Genomic DNA, 27,746 nt, shown 5'->3' on the forward strand with positions numbered 1-27,746 from the left:
CATTTTCTGTGGTGTATAATGCATCACCTGAAACCTAATACTTAAAATGGCACAAATTTGTTGTCTCACCATTTCCTTGGGTTAGGGGTCCAGGTCCCGGTCAGCTGGGTCCCTGGCTCAGGGCCTCATAGGCTGAAATCGAGCTGTTGGCTGGGGCTGTGAACTCATCTGAGGTCAGGTCCCCCCTGCCCAAACTCACTGGTTGTTGTCAGCGTCTGGTTCCTTGTGGGCGTGGGGCTGGGACCATCTCCACAGCTCCCAGAGGCTACCTACTGTTCCCTGTCTTATGGCCCCTCCACAGCAAGACAGTTTGCTTCCTCAAGACCAATGAGAGAGCATCTCTACTGCTTTAAATCTCTCTGACTTCTTCCATCTCTGACATCTAGACCCTCTTGTAAGGGGCTTCTCTGATTAGGTCAGGCCCACCTAGAATGCTCTCCTCTTGGTTAACTTAAAGTCAGCTGGTTAGGACACTAATTATATATGCAAAATCCCTTCACCTTTGTTACGTGACATAACCTGGTCATGAGAGTAATCCAACCATCGTAGTGACAGGTACTACCCACATTCAAGGGAAAGAAACTATACAGATATTTATATCAAAGGATAAAAATCTTGGACACCATGTTAGAATTCTTCCTACCACCCAATCGCTAGTGGAATCACTTTTCTATTCACTTAGAATATCTGCATTGAGGATTAGTATGTTCCAGATACTGGCCCAGGCACTAGAGATACAGCAGAGAACAGGGTGGGCGTGGCAGGGCTTGCAGGCTGGTGGAAGAGACTTAAGTGGATTCTGACATGTTCCATGAAGGAGAAGGGTCTTAAGAGAAAACATGAGAGCCCTGGCTTTATCTAGGCTGGTGGTCAGAAAAGGTTTTCTCAAGGAAGTAATGTTTAGTAGAAGCTGATAGAGGAGTAAGAGTTGCCAAGATAAAAAAAAAAAAAAAAAAAAAAAAAAAGAAAGAAAGAAAGAAAAGAGAGAGTGGGAAAAGATTTCAGACAGAAGGAACCCAAGATCCTAGATCATCATGTGCCAACGTCCTGGGATGGGCTAAGAATGCCACTTCCAGTGTTGCAGAACAACACTAAGCCATAGGGACAGCTCAACTACTGACCACGTCCACATGGAGGTCTAAGAAGCTCTCCAACCTTACACATCCTCTGGGAGGGATAAGAGAGAATTCTAGGTTCTGGCTTTTGCAACCAAGAAGATAGCTGTGCCATTTCTTGCAATGGGGTACAGGAGGAAGGGAGGTTTGGAAGGGAAGATGGTGATCCTGGTTTGGGACATGGTGTATCTAAGATACCTATGAATCAGATTGGAGATGTCAGTGGCAAGTGGGTATGTGAGCTCTAAGAGCTTCCGCAATACAGAAAGGAGGTGTAGGCAGATTGGAAGAATATAGAAAAAACGGTTCTCCGGACCTGTGTTCTTTACTTCAACCAATTAAATATGAAGTCAGAAATTCACTCAACAGTGTCTAGGAATTCGTGAAAACTGCCTAAGCTTGCCTGTATTACACACACACACACACACACACACACACACACAGAAAGCAGATTACCAAAATGTGTTCTGATGACTAAGAATGTTTTAGGAAAATATGTCCCAGACAGACCATCCTACACCATCTCCGTTTTCTGCAACTCTCAACATCTGGTGTTTATAGTTCAACACTGGGTCACAAAGTAAAACCCAGGATCCTTTAGTGATGCACAACGTAAGGAAATGATGATTGCCATTACGAATGATAGCTAGAATTTAGTTGGTGCCTGCTGAATGCAAAACTCCATCTAAATTCTTTAGATGAATTATCTTTTGTAATCCTAGCAATAAAACTGTAAATAGGTACAATTATTGGTCTAGCTTCATAGAGGAGGAGACTAAGGCTTGTTGGAGAAGTTAATGAATTTGCCCAGGACGTGGACCTAAGTGTTGGAGCTGAACAAAAGCCCTCGGTGGGGCTACAGGGCTCACACCTTGAACCATTGTGGGATAATCCAAACCAGAACTACAATTTACATTCTAACTCTTAAGATAGTGGCTCAGCGATGCAGAAAACTTTTCCAGAATGTCTTGTTCCTCAAAGTTTCTATGTAGCTATTCCTCTGTGGTATAAAATTCTAATAACCCTAGAAAAAAAGATTGCACGAGATAGATCATGCATCAAGTGTATGAGGAGTCAGATAGGGATTTACATGGTAAATGCCCTTTGATATAATCAAGACAAGTCAATGGAAATAATCAAATAGAGGAAGGAGTGTAAAGTGGCCAACAGACATACCTTAAACATTCTATTTTAACTCAAAGCAGACAATACAGATTGATTCTCTAATCATTCTTTCATTAAATAATATGGTCTAATTTCTATTAAGTTTTGGATGAAGAGATTAGAAGTCTATGTCATTGTTTCCATAAACTGTTTTCATCATGGATCATCTGCCATTTCCAGTTTAAGTTCTCTGAGAGTAGAGTAAGGCATGATGCCATTTGCCAACAACTTATGCTTGATTTTTTTAAATCTGTTTGTCTTGATATTTGCTACGTGTGTCATCTTTCTCAAGGGTCTTGGCCCAAACCTAGCCGAACCTTCTTTTTTTAACTTACCTTTAAGAAAGCTTTTCCAAAGAAGTCCCATTAATTGTCATGGAAACAGCTTTATTTGGCACTCCTATTTCATTGGTTTGGATAATGAATTAAATTACATTACCACGACAGGTGTAATTGTCACAAACAAGGTAGAAACAAATATGACTGACTTCTGTCGAGCAGCCACTCAAGTGGTTGTTGCCCAAGCCCTTGGGCTTCTAGAAAGAAGCTGGCCAGAGGGAATGTTGGGTATGGTGAATGCCAGCCAGGTGGTTGCTTTAGAGAAGGAATGGAGTGTGTTGGAGAATCTGGGGCATCTGTTAGGATGAAAATGTCAAACAAATGTCCACTCTACACTTGGTGTTCAGGAGGAGCCCTTGTGGGTCTCAACCAGGTTGTGGATTTGGGGGTGTCTTGGCTGTGCCCCTCACCAATAGGAAACCTAAGCACAAGTGCCCTCCATACTCAGCACAACAGTGCCTTGTTCCCAAAGACTTAGTAATCCTGGTGTCATCACTTACTTGTGTCCTCTTTTCTAGACCTTCTGCCACCAACAGGATGTGTCAAAACCTGATCCCAAGATTTTATATTTTCAAGTGGTGGTGATGTCACACCCACATTAGCTCTCATGGTGATTGCTGGTTTTGTTCTTTTGACCTTGAAGAGTCAAGATGACAATCATGAGACACATAGTCAACTCCACAAATATTTAGTGAGCAGTTATGTTGTTACTGGAGCAGGAAGAGACTCAAAGGTTCCTCCAGGGGCTCACAAGGGATGTATATCGGTTAGAATTTCAAGACCTCCATCAAGGTGGGAACCACCCTCCAGGTGGACAGTTAGACCAACAAGGAACAAAGCAAGATCCTTAAGGCTTATCCCATAGCAATTTTAATGCTCTTTTCTCTTCTCCCCATGTCTTGTCCACCTCACTCCATCCTCCCTCTTCTACCTGGAAAACAGAAAGATGGGGGGAAGGAATACGTGCATTTGATCTCATTGACAAATTATGCTTAATATTGTTAGCACCATTTCCTTCTTTCTTAGATGGCTTACAGAGGGGTGTTTCTTGTCTATACAAGTGTGAATCTTTGACACAAAAATCCATCCTCGTAAAAAAAGTGTTTCTGTACCTCCCCTGAGCCAAAAGAGATGTCATTACAAAGTGTTTTGGGCAAGGAAGAGTGGTCCCTAAAGACCAAGATACTTTGCCCTCGTTCGTCTCTAACTCAGGAGGCAAGATGTACGTCCCCAGCCTGTTCAAAGCCAAACACTATAGCAGCACAAGAAACTAAATTCTCCAGCTGTTCAGAGGCAGGAACTCACAAGGGACTGAAATGGGTAAAGAAGGCTCCCAGGAAGTCAGGGACTTGAACTGAATGTATTAGTTCTGTTGAAGCAACAGCTACTCATGGCACTTGTTAAAGAGCAGCAGCAGGCACACTTCTCAGGGGGACTGCTGTGACGTGAATATGTGGGGTCGACCTCGGTGGGAGTTTGTGGCAGGGGAGAGAGGCCGGGCTCGACTTCACGTACAAGTGGGAATTTACAGCCAAGGAGTGGAGGGGAAGGATGGGGCTGTGGGTGGAGAATTACTGATAGGAGACCTTGGGGGTAAGGGTATTCTGACTAGAGTGATCAAACAGGACTCTGGTTGAAGGCACGCAAGGATGATCAGATAGTACCTGGGTGTGGAAGAGAATGAAGTCTTTGATCATGTATCAAGTGACCCGATATTGAGGGGATTCTGGCTGAACTGACCGAGCAGCGTTCTTGCTAAAATTAGGCCGTTAGAGGACATGCCCTTGGACAGGGTTCGTGTGGAGCACGGGTCACTCGTCAAAGAGAGGCTCTGTCAGCTCCTAGGGCTGCTGGCGTAGGGCCCTGCAGAGGGAGACCTTCAACACCAGAAATGGGTTGTCCCATGATTTTTGGAGGCCAAGAAATCCAAAATCAAGGTGTGGGCCAGGTGGGCTCCCTCTGAGGGCTGTGAGGGAGAGTCTGTTCCAGGCTTCTGCCCTTGGCTTTTAGGGGGCCATTCGCCCCTTGTGTCCTCACATGGTCTTCTCTCTGTATATGTCTTTGTGCCCACATTTCCCTTTTTTCATAAGGACGCCAGTCCCATGAGATTAGCGCCACCCTAGTGACCACAGTTTCACTTGGTCATCTCTGTGGAGACCCCTTCTCCAAGTCAGGTCACATTCTGAGCTTCTGGGGGCTGGGCCTTCACCACGTGGATTCCGAGGGGACGCGGTTGAGCCCACAGCACTGACCCCTGAGGAGCTGGCCAGAGAGAGGGGCCAGGCCTAGCCGGAGCGGGGGTTGTGTTGGGCAGCGTGGGCCAGAGCGCCTGGTCGGAAGCCCCATCGCTGTGACTAAATGCCCGGCTCTTCCAGTTCCAGGTCCTCCTGCGGGAGTGAAGGCAGCGGCGGCCTCAGCCTCCATGGTCTTTGTGTCCTGGCTTCCCCCTCTCAAGCTGAACGGCATCATCCGAAAGTACACTGTATTCTGCTCCCACCCCTATCCCACAGTAAGTTGGTAAATAACCAAGTGCCTTTCAAGCACCTTCCAGAAAACGAGCTGCGAGTGCTCCTTTGGGACACCTTCATTCCTTTGTTTCCCACCTACTTGGGTCTTTCCAGTGGTTTTATTCCCCGCCCCCCCCCACCTCCCGCCGTTGTCTCTACCACAAAGCAACATCCTCATTTACACCTCACTTGAAAATACACATCTGAATCATTATAAGGGACACAGTCGTCTAGAAGTATTGTTCAGTTGGTGACTTCCCACAGCACCGCCAGCCGGCTTCTCAAAATCAAAACCCAGAGGTCTGAATTGTGCCTTAATTGGTAGTCAGTGGACAGCGCTTATTGATTTTGCTGTTGGACGCGTCATTCCGTGCCCACCAGGCCCTCCCTGCCTCCCCCCCTTCCCTCTGACCTCCCTCCTGTGCCCCCACCTCCCGCCCCATCTTCCTGCCAGGTCCCGTCCCCCACTAAGAGAAGCAGGCAAGCCACTGTCGGGCCAGAAATGAGGGCCCGTGCTGGGGATCTGTGACCCCGACGATCGCATAGCCCACCTCATTCACTGAGACAGAGTTAAAAGAGTTAGTGTAATTAATAATACTTCAGCGTGTTATATTTATTATCATTAATATTATTACTACCGAGTCATAATTATAGAGCTAAACTGTTTCTTAGACCAGCTACAAAAGCATGTCGAAAAGGGAAATTTTAGAGGAAAGAAAGCCAGAGTAGGACCACAAAATTCATGCTGTCTTCACAGGAATATTTACAGCATTTTCTGGGGTTGGCACCACGTGACCTGTCTTTCTGTCCTCCGGCTGGGGTATAGAAGGAGACCTGTATCGTCAGTCAGTGTTTGTGGAGTGAATACACAGATTAACTTTGGTTTTTATTGTGATAAAATACCGTAACGCAGAATTTGCCATCCGAATCACTTCTAAGTGTCCAGGTCAGTGGCATTAGGTATATTCACATGGTTGTGAACCATGACCCACCTCTAGAATGTCTCTGTCGCCCCAAACTGAATCTCTGTCCCTGTGAAACACTGAATCCCCGTTCCCAACTCCTTCCAGCCCTGTCACCTCCTTCATCTGTTTGCTGTAGGACTCACATTTGCTGTTCTGATTCCACCAAGCTAGGAAAAAAGAGTTCAGGGTACCCAGAACACCCTCAATCTGCTCTTTATCTCTAAACTAAAACCCCAGCCTGGCTTACTTGAAATTAGTCCTGATGGACCAATGCTTGGATGAGATATCCCCACAGGTGGCCGCTTTGGGCCATGTTAGTCTTTGTCCCCCAGCCTGTGGATTTCACACAATAAAATAGGAAGAGTTACAAATCCTAAAAACATGAGCCAACTGTCTATAAGATAGAGTAGAAAAGATTTGCCCAAGGATTCCCACCATCTCTCCACGCACGCCACAATAGGATTCAACCACCCAGTACCTTCCCAACAAGACCCTTCCAAAAACAATCATAAGATCAAACTAACCAGAAAAGATGGGAATTAACAGCCAAATTTCTCACCTACTTCATGTCTGACTGCCATTCACCGGGTGTCGCTGTGCTGCCTTTGACTCTATTATAAAGCACTGTAGATCTAGAAGTATGATCGTTACAACGCACTGTGGTCTTCTGGGTAGCGTCATGTAAGTTTTGCAAAGAAGGTCCAGAATCCCAGGCTGTGTGCAGTAAAGTGGAGGGAACCAGAATCAGGCCGAGTCCATGGCTGCTTATCCACGTCAAACATCGTTTAAGACCCCAGGGCCTAGTTTTTTCTTTAATAGACTTTATTTTAGGGTGACAGAAAAACCAAGTGGGAGGTACAGACATTTTCCCCTAGGAGACCTATTTTTAAAATAAAATAATACCATTATAAGTGAAGACCAGAGAGAACTAATCCATTTCTCTTAGGAAGGAAACAGTGGAAAATCTCACCCATTGCTTTGTGGAGCTTTCTTTCACATGGAATTAGAAAGAGAGTACAAATTGCTGGAAAGAAGGGTATTTGTTCCATCTTGGGTTTCTGGAATTTGACTCTAAGTTAGAAGAAGGGATGGGATGACGTTTTGTGAGGCTTTCACATTTCCGCCCATGTGTCAGAATGAACACCAGAGGGCAGTGCTAGCTGCATATGATATTCTTGCTGGGCTGAGTATTTCTTTTCTTTGAAATGATTTCACAGTGGAATGTAGAACATGGCAGGATAAATGAGGACACAGCACAGCCTGTAATTTAATCTTCTTTAGAGGAGTCCCTCGGCTGACTTGCTCGCTGATGTAAATTTCCTCTTAAGACCCCCAGTGAACGGACCTTGTTACAAGACCCACGCTCTTCTCTCTAATGGGTAAAGCCCATTGTCTAAGAATAGACGCTGGTTTCACTGCGTTCTCTTGGGTTAGCCTAGTAAAAGGTGTTGGGATTTGAAACTTTGTGTGGCCAGATAAGAAAGTGTAAATGCATCTAAAGTCTGGTGGCGCTAGGTAAACAGAGTCTCCCTGTGCTGGACCAGCAGATGCACAGAGACATTAACCGCCCCAGGCAGAGATTCGAGCAGCAAAATCTCAAAGTTCATTTGCTTCAAGGAACTCAGGCATATAATTTGGGGGGCGTGACTCTGAATTTTCATAGATGACAGTTTGAAGGATCAATTCACACACTACCTTGTAAGGTCCCAGGGAGAGAGTCGCGAGGCTGGATCTCCCCTCTAGCCCTCCTCCCCTCATGAAAGCAGCCTGTGGGGAGTGCCCTAGATTAACCAAGGACAAGAATAGAGAAAGTGTCTCTTCTACAGCGCTAAGCCGATTGAGATGGGACTTAGAAACGTGAAATCAGACAGCATGAACTTCTCAGCAATGAAGAACAAAATCAGAAGGCTCGAAACGATCATATCAGTGAGCTGTGACTCACCTCAATTATTCCAGTTTCAGACGATAAATGAGCAACTGAGAATGTTCCAGTACCCTTCTTCTCCAGAAGACAGCTTTCAGCAACAAAACTCCCCACAGTGTAGCCCACGACTTAGAAGTAAGCAAGTCTTCAGAGACACCAGGGAAGTAACCTTCGCCAGGTCTGGGCAGCTTCCAAACCAAAACAGCAGGTGTGGGTTTTCCTTGGACCCGCCCCCCAGGACTGCATTTAATAAATCATGGGGCTGAGGACAAGAGAGAGTGGCTTTAGGAAGCCAGAATTGTTGAGGAATCTCAGGTCAAACCACGGTGCCGTGATGGAATTGTCAAGCGGGGTCAGCTTGACCATCTGTATTATAATGCTGTCCATCTCACCGGCCACTGCTCCTGTCTCAGAAGTCACCGTGCACCCCCCGGGGGGTACAAGGCTATTCCCTTTTGGGGAGGTGGCACTCTTCCCATTTCAGGCTGCCACGTAGCATGCCATTATTATACAGCTATCTGTGTTTAAATTCTGACTTAACTTCCCTTCTATTTTTAGACTTTCTCTTCTCTTAGGCTCCCTCTCCCTTGACAGCCACCCTTCAATGTAGGCATTTCTCAATACTCTTCCTTTATCCTCTTTTCCTATTCTTTATTGTCCCCATGAATCACTGAATCTTATATACTTCTTAAAGTATATTTATTTATTTTGAGAAAGAGAGAGAGCACCGGGAAGGGGCAGAGAGAGAGGGAGAGAGAGAATCCCAAGCAGGCTCTGGGTTGTCAGTGCAGAGCACGATGTAGGGCTCAAACCTATGAACCGTGAGATCATGACCTGAGCCAAAATCAAGAGTTGGATGCTTAACCGACTGATCCACCCAGGTGCCTTTGAATCTGTTTTTATAATTTAACTATCATCTGAAGTTACAGAGATCAAAAGTGTTTCTCTCCAACCCCGGCTGACCAGCTTAGAGGACCAGGCAACCCCATATTTCCAAATTCCTTCCATCCGTGTCTTCACGGAGACCCCACCACATCCAACGTGTTCTGAATCAAATTCATTCTTGTTCCCCTTCTCTTCCTGTTTCCCAGCTGAGCCACTGATCTAACAGTACCCTTTGTCCTCTGACCAGAGGCCTAAAACCTCAGGGATTTACACCAACAGTTTTATCTTTCTTCCACATTCACGTCTGTTCTGAGTTGTAGTAGCTCTGGTCCATATTATCCGTACTCTGGGAAGCACCCATGCAGGTTTTATGGCAGAGGGAATACATCTCTGGAAGGTCTGACATAGGCATAACGTGGCCTCCCCCAACCACAAGGGGGCCAGGAAGCACAATCCTAACAAGTACCCAGAAGACAGGAAAACCAGGGCAGCTGGGAGAACAGCTCCAATGGCGACCGTGGGACCGCGGTGATAAAGGATAGTGTCTGCCTTTCTTTGAGGAGTTCCTGGTTCTAGGGAAGTCAGAAAATGCCAGGGATTGTCACTGTCCTTGTGATGTGGCAAAGGACACGACTGTGACCTGCAGAGCACAGGACACTGTGGCAGAAGCCACAGGCAAGGGGGTGTTTCTCAAACAGTAGGGTCAGAGACAGCTTCTTGGGATGCACCTGTAGCCCTGGCTTGTAGGCAGGGAAGAGCTCTACCTTATGAAAAGGTATTATGACCAGAGGAAATAGCATCTGCGAGGTGACATTGTGTCATGAGAAGTCTCTCCCTGCAGTATCTTTTAATCTTCTCCCTTCTTTTCATGCCCACTTGGGGAAACAAACCAGGTCAGAAGTCCTTCCACTGCCAGGCTCAAGGGCCTATCCATTGTCCACATTGCTGCCATAATCTTTCTTTCCCATTCTGTATCTGACCGTGTCACTCCCTTGGGCAAATTCTTGGATGACTTCTCCCTTTTTACCTAAAACAAAACTCAAAATCCTCAAGATGACCTGAACAGATTTCCATAATCCAGCTCTAACTCCTGTCCAGTGTCCTATCTCCTATTCCGTTAACCGATCCGTCTATTCCTAAGCCATTCCATCGTGTGTGTGTGTGTGTGTGTGTGTGTGTGTGTCCTCCTCCCATTTAAAGTCTTTATTCTTAAGGCTCAACTTAAATGCTTTATTATTTATTCCACCATTTTTGAGCATTTTCTATATTCTAGCCACTGTATGCTAAACACGTTATGCCTATGGTTTCCAAGCTCGTTCTTTCATGACTCACAATAGGAAATGCATCTTATAATCACAACCCAGTACACACACAACAAAAGCTTCATAAACAAAACTTACACTTGCCACACAGGATGCGCTATGATATTTTCCAAACCGTTGGATTTTTTTTCTCTTCTGTTTCGCTCTGTAAATGATCGTCATAACTCACAAAATTGCTTCTATGACTCACATCTTTAAAAAATCCTGGTTTTCGTCAGTTAATTCCAATGGTTATCATATGCAGGTGGGTTATGATTACCTCGTTGTAATGGTACTGAAATGGAGAATGTACTGTCTGCCAGGACCATGCGGTTAGCAAGGTGAAGACAGGGTCTGCAACCCACAGGTGTCTGAGCTCACAGTCCAGGCCCTTCACGGTGACAGCCTGCGGCCTTCCCTGGGAAGCGGGCTCCGTCTCGCCTCGGAGGTCCCCAGCATTGATTTCCAACCTCACTTTGGTGTAACCACCACAATCCCTTGTGTTATCGTTAGGTGGGGTCATCGTTGGGCCCCAGTTCAAGCGCACACCCCACCGTTAGTCACCCTTATTCCTTTAGAAAGCCTGGTATTATGCTGAAATAGCGGATGTTCATAAAATGTTGTGTTGAATTAAATTGTATGGATTCCGGCAGTAAGTCATGCAATAGAAGTTAAACTGTATAATGAAGTTTCTGGTTCATAACGCAGGAAAGCATATCCTCTGCTTGGGGAGGCTTTTCAGTCTCGGCAGGAGTTATATACAGTGCCCATGCTTTTAAATCACTGACATGGAGATCATCCTTCCATAGTTCTGTCTAAAAGACCTGATGGTGAATCTCTTTTCTGTGATGGCAAAGCCAGAAATTTTGGAGCAGCCAAAAGTTGACTAAGAGTGCATGGGTTTCGTCCATTTACACATGTGCGATGAATTACTTGTTCATTACCGAATAAGTGATAGTGATCAAGTCAGCTTAAGAAAGCACTTTTGCAGATAGATCATTGGTACAGCAGATGGGGTGATAGCAGAGAAGAGATGAGGCAAAATTGTAGTGAGTGGAGGTGACTTTGTTCAAAAGAGCCTGGGAACTATAAGGACCCTGTAACGCCAGTTTGGCTAACCGGACAAAGCCCCGATTCTACATAGGAACATGGAGACACCAGCTCCTTATAAGCATTTTCTGGGTGTCAACTTTAATGCACTGGCAAAATAATGATTTTTATATTTGAAAGGCCCAAAAGTAAAATATCTTCTGTTTGGAAGACTTTTTTAAAAAGTAGCCAACAGTGGAAGATATAATGGTGGTTACAGGCATCTCAGTCAAGTGCAGAGGAAACCACCAGAACTGACTTGCATAAAGCAAGTAGCATTAATATGCTGTTCCCACCATGCAGGCTCCCCACCCCAGTCTGTCCCTTTAGGATGGGCTTCATTGATCCATTATCTTCTGTGAGAGGTGAAAATACTGAAATAAAATGAAAATCAGGGCAAAATGTCTTATACATAAGAACAAAGACAAACCTGAAGTCGATCCAGCCAACTACTGATTCTGAACATAATCCAGGTCATTTTCTCCGTCCCTAAACAGAAAGATTTGATATGGCCTCGGAGTGTCCAATAATGCAAAGAGCTGCCTATTTTGTTTATCTTGCTTTGGGAGAGGTTTCTTTAAATCACTGCTGTGAACATACTATCTACAAAATCAGAACATTCGAGTCTTTTTTTTTTTAATAGTTAGATATTAGGGCTTTTTAAAGCACCATACTTCTTTGATAGAATTAGTTTTTCATTAAAAAGTTAATTGAAATTTTTTAAGTGGAATTCTTTTTATATCCATGAGATACGCTGAATAATTTGATCTGAGCGGCCTGTGAATCCATAGTCATTCTCTACACAGTTTTTCTTGATTGCATTCAAATCATTTCTAGGTCATTAGTCAACTTAATGCAACAGGCATTTCCTCAGCCCACTCCACTTTGTGGTCTGTGAGCCCTGATTTTGCAACACTGGGATCTAGGGTGTCCGGGGCATCCGTAAAGGGAGGGCCACTGCAGGGCCACCCTCAAAGAACCTGAACTCCATCCAAGACCACAAGGTTGCACCAAGACTGTGCAAGACCACAATCCAAAGTGGGATAAAGATAAGGACCATGCATGACCTATAAACAAAGGGCAGATGTGCCTTGTTGAGGGGATGTGAGAAGGCTCACAAGACTTTGCAAGCCACCCCTCGAGCTAAATAGTGTGAGGGATTTGGAAATGAATCCAGCAATTATTGGTTAAGTATCCAGTTTGATAGAATTTGCTAAGGAGCGTTTGAAGTAATTCATTGTGGCTAATTTCATCTTACTTACTGGTTAAAAAGTGTCTTAAATATGAGGGAAATTATTGCACCAAAACCACAAGGCAAAAAGAATTCTGTAGCGAAAGTAGCAGGCTCTTCACGGGTGACACTGGAGCACAGGGAGAAAACCGAGCTTCCAGCAACCTCTACATTCTTTGGAGGAGTATACTGTTGGGTCCCTCAGAAATCTACGACTCCATCCACCAGACCCGAAGCAATAGTAAGAAAGGAAGAACACATGAACATGAGCTGCCTGGCTTGAGGATTGCAACGTTTATATCATGAGCTATGTTTTCCACTCTTGGTACAATTTTAGGGAAGCCAGCATGTCTGAGGCTTTATAAAAACAAACAAAGAAACAAAAAAAAACTTTGCCATGAATATTTTTTTAAAATCAAACACATGCAGTTTTTTATTTATTTTCCTAGGTATTTTGCAAATATGAATCATGTCCTTCGCTACAACTGGAGTAGTTTTGGCAAGGGAATTCAAATGATTTTTATTTCTAGATTTTAGCAAGAACTTACCAGAATTTTACTATGCCTCATGTAATTAATCTTCCGTTTGCCAAGCCATGATCATCTCTTGTTGCCTTGGGGCAGGAACTTACCTCACAGTCTACACACTGGACTTGAACTCAGTAAACGCCTGTGAATTCAAGCACAGCAACTATTTATGAGGTTTCCCCATTACAGGCATGGGGCTAAGAGCTCTTACATACCTTTTCTTTGCAAGACCCAGAGGAGAGATCTGTAGTCCAGTGAGTTTATATGGCTGTCCCCAGGTGTCCTATTCCTCTGGCCATCCCTTATCAGCCCAGTTATAGTGATCCATTCAAGATTAATTTGCATCGTAGGCATAATCAAATCTTCTAGAGTGGCTAATATCTCTGTCTTAACTTTGAAGATGAGACGACAGAGTGATAGATCTGCCAGCAGGAAATTAAATATTTAGAGATTTAAATATTTAAATACTGAGAAAAGTGTCTCTCTTCCTCCTCCCCACCAGTTTCTCCTTCTGCCACTTTTGATTCACTAATCCTAAGAACCTACATTTGGGGGGTGCTTTTCCTTGACTATAATTTTTCTGTCTCACTGCCCTTCAGAGAGAAGCCTTTCTATTCCCTCCACACTCTCAATGCGTCAAAGTCTCTGATGCATCATTGCAGCTGGAGTGTTAGGAGAAGTCTGGAAAGAAAATGGAACCCTTCTCACTGACCATTCCCAGAGAGTGGGAGGGAGTGACACATGATGGAATGCACATGGAAATTAGCAAGTCAGCTCAAACATGGTTAGATCGTTGTGTTGAGAAAGCTAGTGTCCAATAAAAAGACAGTTGATGGAAGGTAGACATAATCAGTTACTTTATCTCATATACAATATTGAGGAAAATGTTTCATAAGGAAGCAATATTCATCCCCCCTCTTTCTCAGAACCTGTATTTTTAACTGAGTATCAAAGGGAAGGCTTTGAACAAACAGATTTGCTTCACTACCCTGAGTGAACATCTGATTATCTTTTTTCCCAGTTGGCTCTTTTTCTCTTACCTGTTGCCACCTCTTGGACTTGTTAACGTTGGTTGAATTACGCACCATCTACGGATAAACGATTATGGAATTTGCAGTACACCCCTCTGTAGAAGGCATCTTACACTCCTGGAGGCAGCCAGTCTTGCTGTCTCCTTGAAGGGCCTACATGGAAGCATCCCTAACCCACCATGATGGAAGTGACAGCCAGCCCCAGGAACCTGCTCTCCTGCTGGGAGCAGGACTAGCCTTTGCCACCCTACATAGCCTTTGGCCTGATTGGTGATTCACCTATCTCTGTGTTCTTCCAAACTCCAAGCTCTCTGAGTGGTTTGCTTGGAGCTCCTAACCTCCTGGCACCGCTAGGTGGGCATGGACACGGACTTCTGTCAATGAGAAGGGCACCTGTTGGGATGAGCACCGGGTGTTGTATGGAAACCAATTTGGCAATAAATTTCATATTAAAAAAAAAGAATATCCTATTCTTGACTTAGCCTCTCATGGGGCCCAGAGATGGATGATGGACAGGTCGTCAGAATCAGAAAGCCCTGCCTGATTGATCTCACGTCTCTTGTTAGGAAGGAAGGTACCAGCATCTTTGGGACGATCCTCACTTGTGAAGCTCATTGCTAAAACTTTAAGACAACAGGAAAATTCGCATTTAATATCCAGTTACACATATTATGAAGAAAACAAATCAACCCTTCTATTGTTTAAATTGCTCATTTGGCAACCTTCTGTTCTGAGAGACAAAAAAAAATTGTGCCTAATTATGGCAGCCATAGGGAGATAGGCTGGTATCAGAGGGAGATCACACCAGTGCAACTAAATTTCCCGAGTAACCAATAGGAACCCCTGAACAGCCCGACTCTTATTCCTCACCCTCATCTATGGAGAAATTTCGTTCCAGCGGGAAGAATTTTCTATAAACAAACCTTTTTACTTTGGCTTTGGATGATCCATCATATAAATAGTGAAACAAATATTATTGCATAAGAAATTGTATTTTTATCATTGATTTTATCCATGCCTTGTGTTGCAGATAAAAATTCAATAAAATGCCTAGTTTGGAGGTAGTCAAGAGCAAATTGTACCTTCTAGACAGGATGCGTATTGAGTTTTAACTAAAAGCTATGCGCCCTTCACAGAAAACCCTTATTTTGTAAATATATTTTAATGCTCTGTTGATGCTTAATGTTCAGTAGGAGCGATTGTTATAATTTGCACATCATTAAGCTTTGTAAAATTAATTTGGCAACAACATAGCCTTGGAACATTACAGAATACAAATACACGCAGTCTTAGGATTGTCTCGTCGAATTGCTAGGAAACAAGCCAAATTCCCCCTGAAATTCTAGAAGGATTTGATTTCCCCGTGATCTTCTGAACACAAGACAGGACTGGTGTGTGTGAGAGGGGTGGGGTGGCAACGGGGGCAGGTAGGGTAACGATAGTGCATGCACATGAACGTATGGGCACACCTGAAGAACTTCTCCAAGAGCCCTATCGTCTCCCTTTAATCATCTGACACTGTGTATATACAGAAGTCAAATACTGGACAATGGGAAATTCTCTGACTTTATTTCTTATTGAGTGAGCATGAGATCTCTGACAATGAACAGGTATAGTTAACATTTGCACCCCTTGGTTAATTATAGAGCTGGGATTGCAGTTCACACAGCCTAATGACCTACAGCTTACAGGGATAAAAGTAAGCCCTTCCCGTGTCTGGTTGCTTGTAAATAACAGTACTGGACTTGGGCCAGAGGCACTGAGCTTGAACCTCTGCCCACCCTTTCTGCCACTCTGACCTTAGTGAGGCACTTACTTTGTCTGTACCTTAGTTTCCTTGCCTAGGTCTCACTTTTATATCAAAATACCACACTGGGTGGCTTCAATAATAGATCTTTATTTCTCATAGTTCAGGAGGCTGGGCAGTCCCAAGATCGAGGCACCCTCAGATTCAGTGTCTGGTGCAGGACTTTTTCCTGAGTTTTCATTGTATTCTCACATGGCACACACACACACACACACACACACACACACACACACACGAAAGAGACAGATAAAGAAAGAGATCTCTTGTTTTTTCATCCCCTTATAAGAGCACAAATCCCGCCCATGAGGGTTCCACTCTCATGACCTAATTACCTACCAATGGCCCCACCTCCTAATATCACATTGGGGGGTTAGGATTTCAACATATGCATTGGAGGGGGCACAAACATTCAGTCAATTCTGCCCCTGGCCCCAAAAAGCCCGTGTCCATGTCAAGTGCAAAATACATTCGTTCCATCCCAGTAGCTCCCCAAGTCTTAACTCATTGCATCATCTACTCTAAAGTCCAAAGTCTCATCTACATACTGGCTGAATCAGGTATGGGTAAGACTCCAGGTACATTCATCTGGAGACAAAATCCACTCCAGCTATGAACCTGTGAGACCAGGCAAGTTATGTGCTTCTAAAATACAATGGGACATGCATTGGGTAGACATTTCTGTTCCAAAAGAAAGAAATAGGAAAGAAGGAAGGACTGATGGCCCCCAAGTAAGTCTAAAACTTAGCAGATCCCGCTGCAGAATACAGAAACAAGAATAATCCTCTTTGGTTCAATGCTCTACCAGTGACACCTCTGGGATTGCAATCTCTCCCCGACTTCTCAGGAGGGTTCTGCCCATGCTGTGGCTCTGTGCAGAGGCTCTGTCCATGTTGCAGTTCTGCAAGGCTCTGCCAGGCAAGGCTCTCCCCCACTCAGCTCTGGGAGGTCCAGTCCTCATGGCTTCAGGTGGAGGCTGTCTGGCCTGTTGAAACCAAGGCCGTGACCCTGATGATCTCTGAATATCCTTCAGAGCTATTCTTCCCTCTTCTTGAAGAACAGCACGAGTTGAGGGCCACGTAGCTCTATCATCCTGTCCTGTAGAATCTAGAACTCAGCTCTTTTTACTTCTACCCCATCTCAGTCTCCTTAGGCTCAACTGGCAGTGTTCCTGCTGGTGTGGCTGTTTTCAGTGCATAGTTCTCACCCACACCCATCTCCTCACCACAGGGCTGCTAGGCCACACCCTTACTGTTCTCATCCAAACACACTTTCTCCTGTTTTTGCCATACGGATAGGCTGAGAATTTCCCAAATCTTTAAGCTCTGGTTCTTCTTGGCTTAACAATTCCTTCTTCAATTCATCTCTCTCTTTTTGCATTTTTCCATAAGCAGTCAGGAGGAGCCACACTTACAACAGCTAAGTGTCCAAAATCATCGCTTGCACGTTTGACCTTCTACAAAAAACACGAGAACATGAACGTAATTCAGGCAAACTTTTTGTCGCCGTATAGCACAGACCATCTTTTCCCATTATCCAATAACACTTTCCCAATTTCCATCTGAGGCTTCACTAAAATGGCTTTTACCACCCACATTTCTACCCACACCCTGTGTGCCATCATTTATGTGTTCTCTAAGAAGAGGCAGACTCTCTCTCCAGTTCTCCCCTTCTTTGTGAGCTCTCACCAGTGTCATCATTAACAGTCCCTTCACAGGATCTTAGCTTTTTCTAGCATCAGCCTCAAGACTTTTCCCACCTCTGCCCAGTTCAAAGCCACGTCCATGTGTTTCTGTGCTTGCTACAGCAACACCCTACCTCTCAGTACTAATTTTTGTATTTGTCTGCTTGGGCTGCTGGAGCAAAATGCCACGCTGGCTGGTTTAAACAACAGACACTTACTTCTCAGAGCTCTGGAGACCAGCCTCCACATCCAAGATCCGAGATCGAGGTCCAGTAGATACAGCGTCCGTTGTGTTCCTGGTTTACAGATGGCTACCTTCTTGCTGTGTCCTCACATGGTAGAGAGAGAAAGCTCTTGGGTCTCTTCCTTTTTTGTATAAGAAAGGGTATTAATTATATAATGAGAGCCCCACCCTCATGACCTAATCTGAAGCTGATTAGCCCCAAAGGCCCCACTTCCAAATCCCATTATTTTAGGGATTAGGATGTCGACATATGAATTGTAAGGGAACACACACATTCAGTCCACAGCACTCCTCATCTGTAAAATGGATCTGATATCAGCCTACCTGTCTTACATGGATTCTTTAAGGAAGAGGTGTGACCTGTCTGAGCCTATGCCTCCTTGACATTCCCTGGTTCTTGCTTCATGTATTTTGAAGCTTTGTCATTAAGCTCATAAATGTTTAGGATTGTTATGTCCTCTTGATGAATTGATCCCTTTATTATTATGACATTACCTTCTTTATCACTGGTAAGATTCTTTACTCATAAATCTATTTTGTCTGATATGAATATAGCCACTCGAGCTTCCTTTTGATTAGTATTAGCACAGTATCGTTTTTCTGTCCTTTTACTTCTAACATACTTGTGTTTTTATATTTGAAAAAGATTTATTGTAGGCAGCATAGAGTTGTGTATTGCTTTTATATCCGTTCTTACAATCTCTGCATTAATTAGGATTTTAGATCATTTATACTTAATAGATTATTGATCTATTGATATAGATTTAAATCTATAATCTTACTACTTGGGTTTTTTATTGTCATATTTGTTTCTTTTCTGCTTTTTTGGGTTTTTTTTTTAATTAACTGAGTATTTTCTATCACTTCATTTTATTTATTTGGTTGGCTCATTAGCATTATTTTACTATTTATTTTGTAATTTCAGTGATTTTTTAGGATTAAAAGCATATATATTTAACTTACCACTTTATACTTTCAACTGATGTTATACACTGCACATAGAGTACAAGGACCTTATAATAGTATGCCTCCACTTTTTCCTACTTAATATTTGTGCAACTGTTGTCATACATTTTACTTTTACATGTGTTATAAACCCCACACTGTGTCATTATTACCTTTTGGTTATCAATTATTTTTAGTGAGATTTAAAGAATAAGAAAAAATCATATATTTACCTTTGTAGTTACTGCTTCTGGTACTTTACATTCCTTTGTGTACATTTAATTTCTATCTGATATCATTTTCCTTCCGACTGAAAGACTTTAACATTTCTTGTAGTGTGGATCTGCCGATGGTTAATTCTTTCAGCTTTTTACATTTTGAAAAGTCCTTATTTCTTTTTAGTTTTGAAATATATGTTTTTTTGAGTATAGAGTTCTAGGTTGACTTTTTTTCTTTTAGTACTTTAAAAATGCTGTTCCATAGCCCACTAAAGCTTTGTTAAGTTTTGTACTCTGTTTTCTCTCCGTGTTTCATATATTAATATGTCTTCATGTTCATTGACCTTTTTTTTCTCTCTGCAGATCTAATCTGCTATTAATCTAATCCAGTGTATTTTTCATTTCACATATTGTAATTGCATCTCAAGCTTTGACTTGGGTCTTTTTATATCATTCATGAATCTATTTAAATTCTTGAATATCTATGGTCATAACACAACTATAACTGTTACAATGCCCATTTCTGCTAAATTTAATATCTAGGTCAATTATGGGTCAATTAGGATTGATTGAATTACATTTTCTTTACGAAAGAAATGTTTCTCTGGTTTTTTCCATTCCTGAATTTTTTTTTCTAACAGCTTTTTTGAGATATAAGTCACATATAAAAAAATTCATGCTTTTAAAGTGTTCAAATCAGTGGCTCTTTGCATATTCACAGAGTTACACAACCCCGACTATTATCTAATGTTAGAACATTTATCATCATCCCAGAAAGGAACCCTATATCCTACAGCAGTCATTCCCCATTCTGTCCCAACTCTACTTTGCCCCTGACAGCTGCTAGTGTACTTTCTGTCTCTCTGGATTTGACTCTTCTGGAAATTTTGTAAAAAGGGAATCATAAGTATGTAATCTTTTGTGGTTGACTTTTCTCACTTAGTATAGTATTTTCAAGATTTATCCAAGTTAAACACGTATTCGTACTTCATTTCTTTCTATTGTTGAATAATACTTCGTTGTGTGGATACAACACATTTTGTTTATGCGTCCATTCACCAGTCGATGGATATTTGGGCTGTTCATATCTGGAAAAATTTCACGGGATGTCAAACATTACAAAATTCACCTTGTCTTGTACTGGATATTTTCACTGCTATAAATATTCTGACTTTCGTTCTGGGATGCAGTTAGGTTAGTTAGTGACAATATCATCTATATGAATTTTGCTTTTAATATTTGTTAGGCAGTACCAGTGTGGTGTTCAGTCTAGACCTAATTATTCCCCACCACCGAGGTAAGACCCTTATGCGTTGCATCCAATGCCCTGTGAATCTTGAGGGCTTCTAATCCGGCTGGTCGAACAGGCACTATTCCCAACCCTGTGTGAATGCTGGGCACCGTGACCTCCAATCCATTCAGGTAGTTGTCTCCCTAGTTTCTGGTAGTTTACTCAAATACCTTCACAGATCTGCTTGGCGGCATACCCAGGTGGGACTGTCTTCAGAGTCCCAGAGTGCTCTCTCTGTATAGCTCTATCCTGTGAACACCAGCCTCTTCTCAGTCTCTCAGGTGAGAATCCTTAACTCAGGGAAGCTGCTGGGCTCCTCCTGGACTCCTTCTCTGTGCCACAGCCTGGAGACTCTCACAAAAATGTAAAAATTCTGCAATCATAGGCTTACTTCGTTTGTTTTCCACATCTCAGAGAGTTCTGTCCTTCATTACCTTAGGCAATACCTTTGAGACTGCGGTTATACTCTGTGTGTTCTCTGGTTGTTTGGGGTCGGAGGGAAAATATGTTTTTGTTACTCTATCTCAGCCAAAAACATTCGGGCCATGACCCATCATATAAATGGCTAAATTACTCATTGGTGGCTGCCAAAGCTGCTGCATAGAGAAATGTAAACTCTCTGTGTGTATATGTGAGATGTCAATATCAATATCAGTATCAATATCAATATATCCCAGCCTTTTAGAAAAGGACTAGTGGTGACTTTTGTTTCTGAGGATAGATAATATGTTGGTAACTACACCTTTAGGAAATCCCTTTGTGCCATTTGCCTCCTTGAATGTGGGAACATTTATGTCTCCTTCCACAGGTGATCAGCGAGTTTGAAGCCTCTCCTGACTCATTTTCCTACAGAATTCCCAACCTGAGTCGGAACCGTCAGTACAGCGTCTGGGTGGTCGCGGTGACTTCAGCTGGGAGAGGAAACAGCAGTGAAATCATCACGGTAGAGCCATTAGCTAAAGGTGTGCCACTGTAGAAAAGACCTCATTTCCCATCGTAATTGGACTGTTTCTAAATCCCTGTTCTATCAGAAATAAAGCTTACGGTGCCCTAAAAATCCCCAGAAAACCAGAACATCGCGTGTTACCACATTTCAGTGTAAGAAATAAGGTTGCTGCTAGCTGGCACTGGGCTTTTGTGCAAATCAGAAAAGACTCCACCGAGGGTTAGTGGCTTTACAACTCAAAGTGCCTTAAGGAAAGTAAAGACAAAGAGCCCCCACTCACCCCTTGGGGTAAGTGAAAATCACCCCATAGTAACTCCTCAAGGAAGTTCTACTTTCATCAAAATCAAGCATCGTATTTCTTAAAGAGAAATGTTTATTTTATTCTGGAAACTTAAGAATATAAGAAAATCGTCAGTTCTTCTTGTATTGAGAGAATTGCTATAAGCAAGACCTTAATTAATAGTGGGAAGTCCGAGTCCCCAAAGAACACAAGGTTCCTTAAAATGAATACGGTATCTTCACACTGAGATGTTATACTGGTCCTTAGAAAGCACATACAGGCACAGAATATTCTTACTCTGCTTCTGGTAATTGCTCCCACCCAGTGTTGAGGGTACCGCTATATTAGCACTTTTCACAAGTAAATGTACTAACATCACAATTCCAGGGCCAGCAGGAGGTGGCCCCTGATTTTGGAATGCACCACATTGGCAATGTTTTACTAACAAGGCGGCTAGGTGCCCAAAAGAGAACAGAACACTCCAAGATTCCGATTTCACCTCTCAGAGCTCATGATAACGTGCTTATTAGTGTGATACTAAGAAAGAAGCAGAATAGAGTAGCGAGGGAAAAGGAGAGTACTGTCACATTTTGAACACAATTACAGTTAGAGAGTAAATATATTGTTGCTGAAGAAAATAAATTCGTGGATTTTTTTGTCTATTAGAATCTTTGATTATGATATCCAGCCACCCCTAACGTACCCTCTCACACTTAGCAACAGTGATGATCAGTGGACGTAAGGACTGCACCGTGGGATCAAAGCAAACCAGCCCATGAAATGCTGCAGTAGCTTTACGTCTTCTCTCCTGCTGTGTGTTCAGTGTCAGGCAGGTGGTTGGAAAAGTCCTTTTTCTCAAGAGACATCTGGCAGGAGGCAGAAATGGAGAGGGGTCAGCACTCAGACACCCCCATACCTGGGATGGGAAGAGCCTACCGGGGAGACAGAGTCAGGTCCAGGAGTAGCTCTGCAGAACACCAGCTTTCTCTGGGGAGGGTGAGGCACAGGGGATGCCAGAGAGGAAGGGGCGAGGGCAGACAGCAAGAAGAACCAGGAGCATAAGGCCAGAAATAACAGAGATGTTTCGGAAAGGAGGGAGTGGTCTGCCATGGCAGCAGCTGCTAGGAGGTCAAGGCAAACAAGACTAGAAGTGCCCTTGGGTTGGCCACACAACCTCGCTGACCTTGAAAGCAGTTTCCTGGGGATGGGAGCTGGTTGAGGGGACAGAGTAGATGGGAGGTGAGGAAACAGGTCTGCTTGGCAGAAAGTTCTCCAAAAACACACACCACCTGGAAGAAGCCACAGGCCAGAGTGAAGATGGGTCTCACCCAAGGAAAGGCTCTGGTTTCACTGTGGGCTAATGTGTCAGCCAGCAGAATATGTTTGTATGGTGATGGGAAAACCCAAGTGGAGAGGGGGAGGTGATAATCCAGGAGGAAGAGCACGGCCACAGGGCTGAGGTTTGGAGGAAGAAGGCCAAGGGGGCTTATAGGTTTGGTGACAGGAAATGCAGAGTTCCCAACCTGGGTTTTCTATTTCCTCTGCCAAGCGTTAGGCAATTTGGGGTGTGGTGGGGAAAGGAGTTTGAGAAAAGGAAGGACAATAGGAAATCATCACTGCAGAGAAGCGGGAAGGAACTTACTAACAAAACAGTAAGATTGGAAGGAAGAGCGGACAGGTCAGCCGAGGTCGGGGATTGTAAATGTTTGGTGGGTCCTAAATTCTCTGTTGTATGGATTTCTCCAGAAGTGTTCAGCTTCTCATGTTCAAGTGGGGTTCTCTCAGAGTTAGGCTTGATCCAGATGGGTTTTCCAAAAAGGGACTGAGCTAAGGAACCTCTCAGGCACGGAGCAGATGTTCTAGATAAAAAGCTCCACCCAGAAGCCCCAGACACCGGCAAACCACAAAGGCTGACAGGATCAAGCTGGAGAGATGAAGCTTCCGGCAGCCCAAGGAGACTGGTCCGGGTTATCCTGTCATTGCTGGGAGATGGATGCAGGCAGCATCAGTGCAAATCTGTCGGTGGGAAGCAAAGTCCAAACTCTAGAGTTCGGGACTCCAGAGTCCCCGCAGAGAGGACTGCTGTTTAGCAGATCAAGTGGCAGAACGGAGACATGGACCCAGTCCCGGGGGAACACCATCCCGAAGGAGCCCAGGGCCAGGGTCGAGCAGTACAGGACCCAGGAAGGACGTCCAGGCGCAGGTGGATTGATTCTCAGAATCACCTGAGGTGCAAGTTAAGACTCCTTAAACCCATCCAAGAGCCATTGAGTCACAGGTCAGCATAGGAATCTGCATTTCTAACAGAGATTCTAGATGATTCTCTTGCCTGTGCCCATTTGAAAACCAGTTCTGGTGAGCTCTGTAGCTTATTAGTCTTGGAATTTCAGATGAGGACCCTTGACCTTCCAGCTGCCCCCAGTGGGCATTAACTCTACACACTGGGTGTGTCGGGCTTCAAGGCAAAGTGGTTCTGGCCTCTGTTTCTCAAAATGCTGATGGGAAATTATTCATAAGGCCTGGAATTGATTTTAAGGGTTATAGCTAACACATGACAGCACTAAAATGGAATAGAGTCAGATAGTCTAGACTGACTTGAAAGGAGAAAAGTACAAAAGATCGGAATGCATGAAACGTGGCAAGTATTAATTTGGGGCATTTTGTTTTCACTCACGTCCCAATACGTGTATACTTTCTGGATTCAACGTGCGGTTGGTTCCTTACAGTAGGAAGGGGGATGTTCAAAAGCTTGGAAGTCCCTACCTCTAGCTGGATTTCCTGATCATCCCAATTTTGCTGCAAAAATAATCCTCATCCTATAAAAGGATGGTCTGAAGGGCTTGAAATGGAGCACGCCATACCACCAATGCCAGAAGTCCAACGCGACCTGACCAAAATATTTTTGTTACGATAAAAAATTAAAAAACGTCAATGACTGAAAAAGTGGCCTCCACCTTAGAATACCATGGAGAAAGTGTGCCGTCCATGAGCTGTCTCTGAAGGCTCAGCTCTAAGGAGGAAGACCTTGCTGTAATATTTGCTGCACAAAACAGGCTCAGCTTCTGAACCCACCAGCATGCCGTTTCAGTTCTGGCCCCCAGCACTCCAAACAATGAAAATAAGAGTTGTTTGGTAGACCTTAATGACCAAGGCTGGTGTTCTAGACCGGGATGCCTCTGTAATGACTTGACTCCATATTTCCTGAAATCCTAGGGCTTTCCTGGAGAGCCTGCTCCCCATGCCCATTGGCCAGTCCAGACCCTCAAGTCTCAGATGATTCAGGGTCCCAACACTGGTCCAATCTTTACGGGTCTAGAACCAGACTGGGGCTACCTTCCATATGTGGTCTCTGTGTCTATGTGTCTGGGCTGGCTGAGCTTCCAGAGGGTGTGTCCCAGAAAGCAGCATCCCGACGTGTGGCAAAGGTGGGGCACATTGTTTCGCTTCTGGAAGACTTATGTCTTGGGGTCAGCTTCCGTGTCTCACTCAAGAAGATAGCGCTAGGAACCTGTCAGGGCCAGCTCCTCGGTCTTCACGGAGGCCCCTGCCAACACAGGTGCACCCGGGCTCTCTCCTGTCTACTCCTGCTGCTTTGGGACCGTGCCGATACCAGATGCCTCTGGCAGATGCTTCTGTTGGAGCATCTGAAACACTGTCCCAATCAAACAGTGTTCCTCGAGAGAAGCCACTCTGAAAACATTCGCTGTCCTTAACGTTTGTGCCGAAGACCAAACTGATACAATAAAGCCAGGAAAGTACCACAGAATTGATAAATAGAAGTTGTTCCGGTTTACCTCTCCATCTTTTGGGGCTTTATGCCCTGTATTGTCTATTCTCTCCGATATTAAAAGTATATTGAATGTGCATTTTTGGTGTTGAGATAAATTGCTTAATAATGTGCCTTGACAAATAATTGGGCTCATAGAAAACACAGCTTGGGGCTGCTGGGCTTATGAAGACCCAAATATTTAATTTCAGCTCCTCACATTTAGTCAATAGGAGGGGAAAATGCTCCAGTAGGGATTTTCAGGTATTTGTATGTTCTTCCAAAGACAATCCTTTATACACATCCTGATACCAGGGAATAGTGTTGACAGGTGTGACATCAGTTGGCTATGCTGCATTCACCCTTGTAGGGGGTGTTACTATATTGGGAAAGGTCATTTTGGCCTTTATGTCACTAAAGCCATGGTGCAATTGGACTTCTGCTGTGTTTGGTGCTCCAGCTCCGGCACGAATCCTGACCTTCAGTGGCACAGTGACTACCCCATGGATGAAAGACATCGCCTTACCTTGTAAAGCTGTTGGGGACCCTTCTCCTGCAGTAAAATGGATGAAAGACAGGTAACCAGTAACCTAATGTATGCCTTGAGTGAAACTCTAAGACAGTACATCAGACATACCAGGATGGGGCTAGTGGTCTAATTCTAATTCTCCAGGAAAATTCCAGGAGACATCAAGTCTTCTGATGGAGAGGAAGTTGGGGTAGGGGGCAGAATCTCGGCTTCAGCACCAAAAGGGTCTGGTGTATTGTATCAATCTTCTGTAAATTCAGAGCCTTTCAATTCATAAGAGAATGCTTGAGAGGAAAATAGTCTAACCAACCCAATGATCTCTGCACTTCATGTAAATTTCCTCTATAACCAAGATGAACACTCCCACCCTCATATGAGACCGGGTGGCCATTTTTCTCCTTCTGAGATAATGGTCCAACTAACCCTACCTCCAGTGCTCTGAGAAATAACTTCAAGAAATGGAATGCATTAGGACTTCGCTAATAGAAAATCTGGTTTTCCACATTAATAGTAAGTATTAAAATAATAGCAGCCAAGATAGGAGGGGGAAAGTGGGTGAGAGGTGTTCTGTCCTGTAACTTTTCTAAGTGCTTTCTCTATGTTCAGAAGAAGAAATTGGAATATAAATAAAGGGCTGAGACTTCACTAATGAGCATGGAGATTTGATATAAAATGGGTTCAGAAGAGTGCTGATTTTCAAAGAAAAGCACTTAAAAGATATAAACTATTGAAATAATGGTCTTGGCCCAGGGACCACTTTTCTCCTCTCTTTTAAAATCAGTTAATCCAGGGGCGCCTGGGTGGCGCAGTCGGTTAAGCGTCCGACTTCAGCCAGGTCACGATCTCGCGGTCCGTGAGTTCGAGCCCCGCGTCGGGCTCTGGGCTGATGGCTCAGAGCCTGGAGCCTGTTTCCGATTCTGTGTCTCCCTCTCTCTCTGCCCCTCCCCCGTTCATGCTCTGTCTCTCTCTGTCCCAAAAATAAATAAACGTTGAAAAAAAAAAATTTAAAAAAAAAATAAAATAAAATCAGTTAATCCAAATAAAAATAAGTAAATAAAAAAATAAGTAAATAAAATCACTTAATCCAAGGAAATGAATAAGCTCCCAAGGGTCAAGAGGCATTCTGCCTGACGAGAGGATGACCCTAGGTGACTGGGCAGCCGCCACCATGGATACGGTTATGATCACAGGGAGCTCCCTTTACACTGAGACCAACTCATCACCCTCTTGAGAGACCACAGTCCACTTTCTTTGTCAAAATCATCAACACCTGTGAATTTAAGCAGATCTACAAGAGACCCTCAAATTTAGTTGTCCCTATGCGATTGGGTCCAAATGGCACTTCTGTCCCAGAAGGAATTTTTACAAGAGGAAGTCGCCGTGCGTACATGGTGGAGGAGAGAGAGAGACACCCATTAGGGATGTGATGGGCCCTGACAGATGTGAGAGCCAGAATCCAAGCCCCCAGCACAGAGCTAGCTTCCACCATAGCCTGTTTTTTTTACAAAGAATGAAATTCAGCCGTTTGATTGTTTTTGTCATAGAGTCACAGTTTAGTTCCAAATGTGTTATCTACTTCAGAAAAGACTCTTTATGCTTTTCCCCAGTCTCAGCTAATTTGGATTGTAATTTCTTTAATCTGTGCCCTTTTCTTCCTGTGAGGCAGTAACGGGACACCCAGCCTGGTAACGGTTGATGGGCGGAGAAGCGTCTTCAGCAACGGGAGCTTCGTTATCCGAACCGTGAAGGCAGAGGACTCCGGCTATTACAGCTGCATCGCCAATAACAACTGGGGATCAGATGAGATTATTTTAAATTTACAAGTACAAGGTACAAAACCGGGGGACTCTTTTTAATGGCTTCTTTAGATGCGTGCCTATATGCGAAGAGTCACATCGACCTGATCTAAAAATCAGCCTAAGGAGCTCATTGCTATTTTCTAGTACAAAATAGATACGTGTA

The 27,746-nt window shown here is 43.9% G+C and overlaps 1 protein-coding gene across 1 annotated transcript in view; it reads left to right on the forward strand.

The window, feature by feature from the left end:
• Window positions 1-27,543, forward strand: part of DSCAM (DS cell adhesion molecule) — a 704,213-nt gene extending 676,670 nt beyond the window's left edge. Inside the window, exons 20-23 of the mRNA XM_045501327.1 lie at window positions 4,993-5,126; window positions 21,072-21,225; window positions 25,716-25,833; window positions 27,447-27,543. Of these exons, the coding sequence (XP_045357283.1) occupies window positions 4,993-5,126; window positions 21,072-21,225; window positions 25,716-25,833; window positions 27,447-27,453 (413 nt within the window). The 3' untranslated portion in view covers window positions 27,454-27,543. The remainder of the gene's footprint in view (window positions 1-4,992; window positions 5,127-21,071; window positions 21,226-25,715; window positions 25,834-27,446) is intronic.
• The last annotated feature ends 203 nt before the right edge of the window (window positions 27,544-27,746 follow it).

The sequence above is a fragment of the Leopardus geoffroyi genome, chromosome C2 (genome assembly GCF_018350155.1).
Source record: "Leopardus geoffroyi isolate Oge1 chromosome C2, O.geoffroyi_Oge1_pat1.0, whole genome shotgun sequence".
In the NCBI taxonomy this organism is placed as follows: Eukaryota; Metazoa; Chordata; class Mammalia; order Carnivora; family Felidae; genus Leopardus; species Leopardus geoffroyi.